General features: G+C 40.0%; 1 protein-coding gene across 5 annotated transcripts in view; it reads right to left on the bottom strand.

Moving 5' to 3' along the window:
• Positions 1-12,309, bottom strand: part of ADGRB1 (adhesion G protein-coupled receptor B1) — an 86,986-nt gene that overhangs the window by 27,986 nt on the left and 46,691 nt on the right. For 3 of the 5 annotated variants that reach the window (XM_040695023.2, XM_040695024.2, XM_040695048.2), the window contains 2 exons: positions 11,843-11,928; positions 6,798-6,896 (listed from right to left, as the gene is read on the bottom strand). In XM_040695023.2, coding sequence (XP_040550957.1) covers positions 6,798-6,896; positions 11,843-11,928 — 185 coding nt within the window. The remainder of the gene's footprint in view (positions 1-6,797; positions 6,897-11,842; positions 11,929-12,309) is intronic. The other 2 variants (XM_040695033.2, XM_015283227.4) reach the window with 1 other exon arrangement.

Raw genomic sequence — 12,309 nt, 5'->3', positions numbered from 1 at the left:
GTTGCAGCAGAGGCTGGTTTGTCACAATGGCTGTCAGTACTCAGGCTACAGACACATGGACTTCCACAGCACATGGAAGACACCAACAGGTGGGGACGTGTCACGGTTTCAAGTAACTAAAACAGACAAGCATTGAGCTGATGTGAAGAATGGTATTTTGCTGTTACTCCCTTCCTCAGTATCTGATGGTCCCTACAATTCTACATCAATGAGCATCAGGAAACGTAACTCAGATTAACTCTAAATTGGAATTTTTTAGTTTTCTTGTGTGATCTCCTTATCTGAATGCATTGAAAAAAACTGCAGTTGCTTCTACCTTTAGCAAGGGTTGGAAATAATAGTTCTTGGGGGGAAATGCTAGGTTAAAATCCTTTGAGATTCTGCTATTGTTAATGCACAGGAGAGAAAACTTTCTGCAAGGTTAGTACTGCCATGTGAACATCCATCATTTTTATGACTAATGGCTTTACAAATGAGAAAGCAGCTTTGTTTCCATGGACAATTCAGCCATTCAGCTATCTCACCAAAATAACTTTAACAGCAAGTTATGGAGATTTTAGGCCACCTATTGTCCTATATATTTGAGGCACTAACAGTATCAGGAGAATTTCTTTGTGGTCTTATACCAAACAAGCATAAGTCCACCTATGCACCAAGCAAATAATAAGTTGAGCTTCAGGACTTCCTGAGTAGAAAACCTCAGCCTATATACTAACAAACATATACAGGCAACACAATAAATTACAGGACATGTATTGTGACACACAGTTTACAGTAGGTACATGGAGCTTGCTTACCATTTTCTGACATGTGATCAAGATTTTAATATTTACTTGCTGGTTATCCAGGTATCACTCTCATGAACCTCAGTGAGAGTTCTACCTGAACAAAGCTGGAGCTTGGACACGGGTATGAGCATCAGGATGTAATGTCATGGCTTCAGTTATAGGGTTTTTCAAGGACTGTTACATCTGTTCTTCTGTAATGACCACATACTGGAGTGATGGGTTATTTTTGTAATCATAATGATGCTTTGATTGCAAATATTTCTACAAACTGTTCAGGTTCAGATGTGATCCTTTTAATCAATGTGATTTCCCTACAGGAGCAATTAAATGGCATAGACTGTTTTCTACTAAACTAAGCATTATGAGGCTTCCTTGTAAGATAAGGGCCCTGATATAATGTAGATATAATTTTATATAGGATAAACTGAACTTTAATGTCCAATAGGAACTATAATTTTAATGCATTATTAAAAAAAAGGAACCAGCAGCCAGACAGCTCTCAACCAAACAACTGCCAAGCAGATGATTTAATTCCACTTCTCTCCTAACCCACTGAAATGTGTCTCATTATACTGAAGTAACTGAAATCTCTCATTGCTTGCATTTGCAGTGGTGCATTAATAAAATTGGCAAAGCAGTAAGTGCAGTAAAAGTCAAAGGTGCAGAAAAGCTAAATTAAAAGATGAGGTTTGCTCCAAAACAGCTGCTCTAGATGTGACTTCTGTGCACCTGCCAATCATATCTGAGAGTGGATTTGATCCCCACATATGGGGATCTATATTTGCATGGGGTTTCCCATTCTTTGAAAGAACAGCCACATCAGGCTGACAACGATGTGGATATGGATTCAAGATGCTACCCACAACATGGATGCAATTATTCCTTAACTATGAAGGGAAGCCTTCAGAGCTCCTGCTGTTTTTACGCCAGACTCAATGAGTCTTTCCCAGCCCTACATCCTGTGTTCCACATTCAGGTGGACTTCATTGTTGCTTCCAACATAAGCAACCTTAACACCAGCACTGCCCTCTTCACACTTCCAATTCAGATGATGGCAACAATATTATGCCAGATATGCAACTGCATAAATCAGAATGTAAATCAGGTGTAAATTTTTTCAGCTGAGACAGTTTCAGTCTTACACCACCTAAGATTACAGTCTGACTTTCTGTCTTCTTTGTGATTCATCTTGCAGATACCTTCTTAACAGTATTCTTCCCTTTCGCTAACAAATGTTAGCGAAATGTTCCTTGACATTTAATGCATAAACTTTATTCTCAGGCAACAGATGGCAATGGGTCATAGCACTATAACTTACTCTAACTTAACCTTCAGAGCTTGGCTTAGATTTTGAAATATTAAATTCAAAATAAATAAATAAATAAAAATAGGTTCCATTAAAAAAATCCTATCAGGATTGAAATTTCTAAAGAAAACTCAGGGAAAGGTAAGTGGGTTTCTTGTGATTTGTACTTAATTCCACTTCTGTGAGCTGAATCCATAGCAGAACTCATACTTCTGCCACTTTTCTGTCTGCCCCTTTGTAGGAGGCATTCTTAGAAGGCAGCATAAAAATTTACAGGACCTAAGAAGCATCATGTTATGGTGCCACATGCTGCGAAATGAAGTGATGATTTATTATATAACAACACTCTGATTACTTAACAGCTCTTCATTATGGATTATCTATGATCAATTAATCCAAGATTTTTATTGCTTGAGACAAAGGGGCAGTCCCTTTAGCTGGCAGATGAAGACATTTATCCTACTGATTTATCCTGATTTATTGACTGCATACATGACAGCACTAATTGTGAGTGACAAATATCAAGGGGATATCATCACACTGCACTGTGGAAGCATAATGCTGGCTTATTGCCTGATGACCACCATATGACAACGTTACTCAGCAGTACTGTTCTAATATCATGTTTTTCTACCCCGCCACACCATGTTACTACTGCATTGCAGAGAAAGTGCATTATTTTGGGATATGGCAATGTCATGGCACATTGTAACCAAGTATATTTACAAGGCTATGTAACAACATGGCCATACATTAAAGCTTTCCACAGCTTTATCTAGCACAGCAAAGACTTAACCTCTTAACCCAGCTCTGGCAGAGCGTAGGTGATGGCCTCCAGTCAATATATCAAAAACTAGATGTGGTTTTGTCCTTTATCTAACTGGCAGCCTTGAGAGTCTCCATCTTTATGGTAAATAAGTAAAAAATAAATAAATAGCAGGATATACTGATGGGACTTAGAATAGCAATGGAAAGAGAAAAAAAAAAAGGGCTTTTGGAAATAAAGATCCACATGAAGATCTAAAGACCTGTGCCCTGACAACAGACAAATGCAAGGGAGCACAATACATGTTAACAATGATATAAAAGGCCATTATGAAGATGTAAACGATCAATTCTTCTCATCACTCAAGGCTGACAGGACAGTCAGTACACCAAGTTTAAGAAACAGAAGAAGGAAAAATAACTTCATAAGTCAGAAAGCAGATCCTGGAGAAGTTTCTGAGAAACTTCTTTTAACTCAGTGTGTGTAGAACTAAGACAGGAAATATGCAACTAACAAAGAGGGTCCCCATGCTGCTACCATGCATGGGGAGTAAAGAAACACAAGACATTACTTCTGTTTTATCCAGAAGATGATTATTCTATCAGTTACTGCTATCTTCACAATATGACTAAGAATACAGGAGATCAAGTGCCTCTGAATTAGACAGGTAGGAAATGAAGTGGTTGTGGGCACGCTCCTTGGCTATTCATCCTTAATAAGAAAAATAGTTCTTTGACAGTCCAACGACCCATAGGGGCTGAGTATTGTCCACAGGTTAAGGATTCAATTTTGAATTCATTTAACTATGCAAACAACACTGTTCCTGATGAACAGTCTCCTTCATAAAACCAGCCATGTGTAGAAATATTGATTCACATGGAAGTGATTCACCAGAATCACAATACTGGGAAAAAAAAATATATAAATGCTTTGAGCCAAGAAAAAATGCAAACCCCTTAGATGGGAGATTTGATACAACCTCAGATGGTGTAAGATGGATGGTGCATGAAAGTCATGAGGGCTCCATGATTTTGACAGACCCTTGCATGGGTTGCCTGAAAGACTAATATGCTGTGCCAAGGCGATAGACTTGAACTAATCTCCTCCCTATATTCAAAATTTGAGTTTCTGTATTTGCAATGCATTGTTTGGCAATAATTCTATCCTTCCTTTCTTCCTTCCTTCTTCCTCTTTCCTTCCTCCCTTCCTTCCAATAGCAATCCCTGGTATCTTCAGGGGCCATCCACTTTCAGAGCAAATAGAAAGAAATCCTATGTCATTGAAGTGCTCCTGTCTGAGATCAAAATTTTCCATGAGTAGCAAAGACAAGTGAGTTATAAAGCAGTATTTCACAGGCTGAGGCTACTGTACGGGTAACAATTAAAAGGAAGGAAAGGTGGGAACAGAAGTCTTCCAGTAGCAGTGTATGGCCTGGTTATTATCCAAAGAAGTCAATAAGGAAGGCTTTATTTTAACCCACAGATGTCAAGTCTGACTTATGTTTAACAGGTCACAGATATCCAGTTTTCCTTTTATCATTTCCCTCATCAAGAAATTGCATAATTTCCAATGTATATTTTTTCTCTTCTGTCATGACTGCTACCTGCTCTACCGTAAGGGGTTTACCGTGTTTTCACCTAGTTACAGATAGACCTGTACAGATAGATTCTGACCCCTTAGACACAGATGTTACCATGAACAGCTGCTGAGAACTACTCTGATTTTTTCAAGAAATTAGACAGAACTTATATTCTTTCACTTCATGTTATCTCAGGGATGAGTCTGTGAAACCTATGGGAGATGAGTGGGAAAGGGCATGAGGAACCTCAAAAGGAATAAGTCAGGAACATCCTTGATCTACTCTCTACCAAGCAGCTATGACTAATTCAACATCAGAGAGGAGCTAGGAACCCTCACTGCTTCTGGTTTATAGTACAAGATTTCAAAACAGAATGGGAAAGCTGGCCAAGGTTTGAGCCAAGGCCAGAAGAGTGGTGGCAGTGACATAAAGTATACTCAAGTGTAGTCAAGGCTTTGCCTTATCGATAACCTCATTTAGACTTGGAGAAAGAGAAACGGAAACGGTTCAGCTTCAGAATGAAGGGGACAAAAATGGTCAGTAGAGGGATGAGTTTACTAATTAACATATAGCCCCTTTTGCAAGGATAATAGCACAGGATGTTTCAGGGTACAAAACAAAACAAGTATTGGCATTAACCTTCTAAGGTATTCTATCTACTGTAAAAAGAAAAGATGCATTATTTTACTCAGGTCCTCTAGCCTCTACCAAACTATCTAAATCAGAAAGCAGAACAAGCAGGAGTTCTGGATTTCATATCTCCTTTTTTTTCTAAGTTGATGATGAATCAGAATGTATGACTTATGACAGACCAATGTCAGGCAATAGGGAAGAAGGATTTGAGGCTGCTTTACTTTTTAAATAAATTTACTATGAACTGAAAGCCTCTCCTATCTAACAGTTAACTTCTTTAATAGTAAGGCTTCTGATGGTTTAGTATTCCTCTGCAGTCACAAGAAACCAAAATGCAGTGACCTGCTAATTCCACACTCATGGTATGCATGTCTGGACCAATGCCACCTCAGCATCTCAGCTAGGCACTTTTGCAAAAGGTAAATGAACAAGTTTGGCAGTGAAAAATAAATAGGATTTTTCTTTAGGTTTTGTTTAGGAGTAATAAAATAAATAAATAAATAGGAATTTGTTTAGGTTTTGCTTCTTATAGAAATTCTTATGTCTTAATTGAGGTGATGGCAAATTTTTCTTTCTAACAACAATTTATCATTTTTTAGAAATATATATTTTTCCCTAACCTGCTTTGGATTTTCTAAAAACAGCTGTTTTCAGGGAAAAAATAAAAAAAAAAATAAATAAACACAGAGAGAAATCCTCACATTTTGGTTTTGTTTTACATTTCTGCATTTTGAGATTTGGCTCTCAACTATCTGTTTTTGTTAGCTTAATTATAGCTAGGATTTTCACAAATTGAAAATGTCTGAAACTGTTGCACACATTTTATAGGCATTACTGTAGACATCAAAATCAAAATATAGCATCACCTTGAAAGGATGTAAACAACACAGTTTCAGAAAGGAAAGGAGGAAAGACAAATCTTTCCTCATCGCTCTCCCTCCTACCTTAACCTTTGGGAGAAAAGCCAACAATATAAATAGCAACAACTTGTCCAGCAGAACAAACCTCTGACATTTTCATAATTTAATTTTTTTACTAACTCCAGTTGCATCTAGGAAGAGATTTAACAGCATTTGACTTTCATAGTGCAGTGCTATGAAACACTTTCAGATTTTGAGAACTAATTCCCAAGCACTTTTAAGGGTACAAAAGAGAGACAGTCAACAGTTATCAAATCAGAAATGCAGCCCTGTGAGGTGTTAAACTTAACTCTAGCCATTTAGAAGAGAAAAATACCAAACACCAATAGATGGTTCACCAACTCACTTAAATCATGTTCAGCACTCTGCAGTCTCACTGGAGTAAAAAAGCTCAAGCATATGCTAAAGGTAAACTATCCCCATTCTATCTATAAAATTAACAGGAATGAGAATTTTAAGTCTGTAACTCAAGGAACTAAATTATATCGGGGCATAAAATATATACCCAGTCCCTTTGTCTTCCATGGGCTGCTCACATGCTTCAATCTGGGCATGTCATAGAGGGCTTTTGAGGATCCAGCCCCTCATCTTTTGCTTCAAGGACACTGAATAAGCCCTACACTACTCATGGCCCACAGAATGAGGTCAAGGAGAGGTGGGGATGCGGGGAGGTGGGCAGGGACATGGGGAGAGAAAACAAACAGGAACTGGTGAGGGAGGGGGGAAATGAATGAGGGAAATAATAATAAAAACAAAAGAAAGTGGAAAGAAAGAAAGAAAAGAAGTTGAAATTAGAGGAACTAACATGGCGTTACTGGTGGCTGTGGCCGAAACTTCAGCAGAAGAAACTACTCCACACTTGGAACATTTGAGCGTCATGCCGTAAAGGGGCACTGCCATCTGACTGCAATTAAAACCAAAAGACTGAAACAAAACAAAACACTTTGCTCATGAACACAAACGTACAAAGGAAAGGGAAAGAGAAGCCAAAAGAAAGAAAGAACAAAGGAAAGAAAGAAGAAAGGGAACCAACCAACCATACCCAGTTTGAAAAGAAAAATGAAAGACAGGCAGGAATAAAATTCTCTCATCTGTACCACTCCAGATGGGGGCAATGGGAAAATGTACGATTCAGAGGCATTGTTGGTGCTGCTGGAGAGGGTGGAACTGTGTTGGTGAAAGTTTTGCCAGATTCAGGGTGTCTCTCTCTGGCACCCATGGAAGAGAAACCAGTACTGCTCTCCCAATCTTCGCTTCCTTCTTTTGGTTTGTATTTTGAGAAATTGCTCTTTTCCCTCTTGGCTTTTTTGCTCCAAAACAAAAAAGGTGGAAGGGTTGTACACTAGAAGGCAAGAAGTAGGGCTGTGGGGACTACTTAGCTTGCTTCCCAAAGCAACACAGAGGATAATATGTTTCCTCCAGTGGCCCTTGTGTGTAATTCCTCACCTCGGTGGAGACACCCATAACAGAATCATTTGTTCATTCGAGTTGAAAGGGACCTTTAAAGGCCATTTAGTCCAACTCCCCTGCAACGAATAGGGATGCCAACAGCTAGATCAGGGTGCTCAGAGCCCCATCCAGCCTGACTCTGAATATCAATATGGACATGACATCCACCATCTCTCTGGGCAAACTGCACCAGTGCCTCACCATCCTTTCTGTAAAAAACATTTTTCTTTTTGGCAGCTGACAACATCAGGAGATATGGTGCTCTGTGGTGGCTTCATCTATGACTAAGAGCATGCACATACAAGAGCTGCATATGTCCTTGAAATTAAGGGTGTTTTGTCAGACCATCAATTTGCTCTTGGAGAAGCCCTATGAGTTTTAAACTCAGGAAAGTGGACAGACTGACTACTTCTGAGACATTTCTTCTCCAGAATCTTGTTTTTGGAGCTGAAAGTATCTTTGGGATGAACCCTGAGACTTGTTTATGTAGGTTGCTTCCTCTTTCTGGAGGAGATGAACCACAGAGACAGGCTGCTGTGGGCTGCTGGTACATAATGTGTTGAGGACTTAGGGAAGGGTGTGTCCACGGTTTTTAGATGTTGGTATGTATGAATAGCCAGCTGTTACTCGGGAGCTCAGAAGCCACACGAGCTTGTGACTGGCCTTTTTTCTTTCCAGAATTTACTACTTTTCACTCACCGTCTGGTTTGCACAGATCCATGCTTGCGCACATCAGATCTGGCATAGAAAATGGGCAGGAGTCTGCAAAACATCCCACAGACCTACACGCAGTGCCTGATATCAGAGAAGGCATAAGCATCACTGCCAGAGGGAGTGATGACAGCAGGTCTGTCATTCCTTGGTGATGGCAGTGAAGCTGATGATGTCTGGAAGTACCAGACCTTGGGTTTTTACAGCTGGGAGAGAGATTAGGAAACTTAGCTGATGGTTTCCTAACATTTATGGCTTTGTGTTCAGTCTCACTGCAAAAAGAACACACCTATGAACACCAACACAGCATTATCAGTGTTCCTAGTGGTCATTGAGCTTAATTTAATGGCTATTCATTGTCTTTGAATTAGTTACAGTGACATAAGCCATCACTGCCTTCCAAAATAAGGACTTATAACTAAGATGTCTCACAGCAACTTTCAGCTTTGACACACAGAGAAAATTAGTTCCCGTGTCAATAAATTCCTATCTTCCAGGCAGAATGGTGTAAATCCAGTGAGGACAGTGGCTGAACTAAAGATAAAGTGGGTCTTGAGAGGCATTAAGTGCATGACCCTTAAAAAAAAGACATGGTCCATCCCCAGGCCTATAAGCCACAAAGAACAGATAAGCAGAGAGACAGAGAGAGGCAGAGATAGGCAGCAAAAAGAAAATAGATTGATTCAAGGAATTTGATGGAAAACTGTACCAGAGAAACATGAATGACACTGAGTCACAAAGAACCAGCCAAAAGACCACTATAACACACAACTGTAATTGCTGTTGGGTGCATTTATGCAGAAAGTTGTAAGCAGCAGGCACAAATGTGGGTATGTTTGTATTCTAATTCGTTCTAGTTTGGGGCTTGAGGTTGTTAATATATTGAATTTCCATGCTAGGATTATATTGGTGCATGTATGTATGATAGGGTAGCTAATTGAACAACCACAGTGAATAATGCATTCATTTAATTTAGCTTTTTCTTCCTCTTAAATATGCACAAACAACTCACGGACTCATCAGGTGTGTACTGTGGAGCCTGGACTTTGCTACTTGATACTGAGCAGTGCTTTACACCATGCACACCCCATGTTTCCAACGTGAAACACTTCCAGATGAAGGGCAATCCAAATCTGTCCCTATTTTAATATAGTCATTATCTTCCCAATTATTTGTCTTGGCACTAACCATCCAGCTCTGTTACACCCCAGCAGCACACACAGAGAACGTTTCACACAAGGTATTGGGGCAAACTTTCTCAAATCAATCAGCAGAAGGAAAAAAGAAGTAAAGCTCCTCTAAGGGGTAAGTTGGGAAAACTAAACAAGGCTCCTGTTTCTTTCCAATGGCTACAAAGGAAGCCTGGGGAGACTAAACTCAGCAGGCTAAAATTAGCCTTTGTGAATACACCCTATAGTCTCATTCTTCTTCCCTGACTGCGTAAGCACACAAATGCTTCTGGAATAAACGTTGACTGAATAAATTTAAAATTCATTTTAAAGGTCCCTGCATCCAGCACGAAAACATTCGCTTTTAGTAGCACTCATGTCAGCAAGACTAAAAATGCTATTGGTGCAGCTGACTGCAGAAGGAGGATGGTCAACCTCAGGGAAATGCTGGAGCACTGCAAGCAGGTATTTGCTGGGAAACTCTTGCAGGTTTTTCTCCCCATCTCTAGCACAGGCTATGTGCCTGGAAAGGATTTGGGGCATCCATGTGCAGTGTGCAAGCTCTCCATGTAACCACATCTACCTCTCCATAGCCTCACTTTCTGATATATGTATAAAGATATTTCTGATAAATGCCTTTAGAAAGTCAAAGTTTCATGACATCAATAATCACAGTGATTTCCTCTGTTAACTATAGGGCAAGACTTATTGTGTCTCAGGTATTATTTTGCAGAAGCTGTTCACACTACTTTATTAATGACAACCAATCTGCGGTATATGTGCTTGGAACCTCATTCAACAGGTCAATTTCCCCTCCTTTTTGGGGGGAATTTCCCTTTTCATTTTGTTTTTTTTTTTCACACTGAACCATACTTCTTGCCTCTGCTAAAGGAAACACAATGTTTCTTTATACCATCTCCTCAGATCCAAACATGTCCGAGGCCATGACTCATTCTGATTATCTTCAGATCTACCCTCCAACACGGTTCCCAAGCCCAGGCCAGAAGCGGCTAGCTAAAGGGAGGGAGCAACGGGGATCCCAAAAGCATCCCCGCAAATCTCAGCGGGTGCACTTGGAAAGGAGAACAAAATCACTTAGCACAGAGAAGGCTTAAAAGTGCTGCACACACACACACGGACATGAAAGGGGGGAAAAAAGAGAAAAGAAAGAAAAAACAAAGAACATCAGAAAAAGGACTTTTGTTGTTGTTGTTGGTTTTGTTGTCGAAGTATAACTGTGAGTATGATCAATAACCAGCTGATAGGTATTAAATAAGGTCATTCTGTGTGCAGTTTAGCTTAAAGAGGGACAGACTGATAAGCAGCAACTCGCTGCTCTGCTAATCCAATACATGATTTATTTCAGTGTTGACTTTCCAGTGTAATTACCTTTCTATGGACTCTGCCTGCAGTTACAGTAGTTTCTGTGGCTCTCTTTGTAAAAAAGGCATCAGCCAGAATAAAGCATTTCCTTGTTAGTGGTTGCTTAAAGCAATGCACTAAGGTCACTTACTCACATACATATTTAACCCAGAAATAACACATACCTCTGCTCACCCAAAACGGCTTAATTTTCTTCTTATAATAAATATCTTGCTTAGGCATCAATATTCCTTCCTCACTGCACCAAGGAACCATACCATTTGGCCAGGTCAACACTGTAGATTAAATGTGAGCCTTCCCTTGTTCCTATTCTTCTCTGGCTAGATAAGAGCTTGCTTCTGTCCTCAGTTTTGATGTCATCACTCAATAGATGCAATGTCAATAGTTCGGAGGTAAGCCAAAGGAGGGCCTTGTGTGGTTGCTGCCATACTGGCTGCTGTCAAGAGCTGTAGAATAAACTCTTCCATTATACTACAGAGTAAACCACTTAGCACCAGACCTGGGCTTCAGGGACGGAGGTTTGAGTGGTGGCTGTGGAGAAGATAGAGAATTTCAGGAGGTATCAGAATTTCTTCTTGCAGAAGAGATACCTTTCTCTACTGACGACTCATATACTAATTTGTCCACTTGTGCACCTTCAAAACCCTTTCCTTCAAGGCACTGTGTACCTTTGCCATCCCTCAGCCATCTGCCAGCTGTTAGATGCAACCCTGCTGTCACACAGCCCATGCCACGTGCCAAAGTCAGCAATGACACATCCCTCTCTGATCCAATTCTCCTGGCGTTAGTGAATAGAATCACTTTCTTTTCCCTATATTTTGAAAGAATATGTCATTTTGGGATGAAGCCTTTTTAACAAAGAGCTGAATTCAATCTCTCCCTATATCAGCAAAGTACTGCTTTTTGTTTCGTTGTTTTGGTTTTTTTTTGCCTCTGCACTGAATAACAAGGCACAAATATTAATCTATGTACTTCTTTGTTCGTTTGTTCCATTTTGTTTAAATCTGCCTTTGCTTGCTGTTTGTATCTCCAATCTCTCTCTGTATTTCTCACCTGGTTATTGATCACAACATTGTTTTTTTTGTTGTTGCTGTTTTTTTGTTTTTATTCTTTACTTAGATGTATTGATAAGGCATACCCTGCCCGTTCCTTCAGTTTCTTATCTGTTATTCCATCTTTGGATACAAGTTTGTTAAAAACCAGAATGCCAATAACCATGTTCACCTGTTGAAAGAAAAACAACACACAGTTTTGTTTTCAGGTGGGGTAGATCACACTCAGCAGTACAGAAGGATCAAAACGGCAAGCTGAGCCCTTTTTTATTCCCAAAGCTGGGTGACAGCCACATCTCTGCAGACCACCACCCCTCTTGTCCCTCTTCCATCCCACCTGCCTTGGCCATGTATCTGAGTTCAGGAAAGCAGAATGCAGCTGGCAGCATCTCAGAGAGGTCTGCGTGGGCCAGGGCAAGGCTGTAAAGTGCTCAAAATGCTGCAGGGCTCATAAATCCACAGAATCATCTGAGTTGGATGGGACCCTTAAAGGTCACCTAGTCTAGCTCCCCTGCAATTAACAGTGACATCTGCAAGCTAGATCAGGTCGAAT

Source organism: Gallus gallus, chromosome 2, assembly GCF_016699485.2.
Source record: "Gallus gallus isolate bGalGal1 chromosome 2, bGalGal1.mat.broiler.GRCg7b, whole genome shotgun sequence".
Lineage (NCBI taxonomy): Eukaryota > Metazoa > Chordata > Aves > Galliformes > Phasianidae > Gallus > Gallus gallus.
Note: the sequence above shows the minus strand (reverse complement) of the source record. Positions and strands in the feature narration are given on the sequence as shown.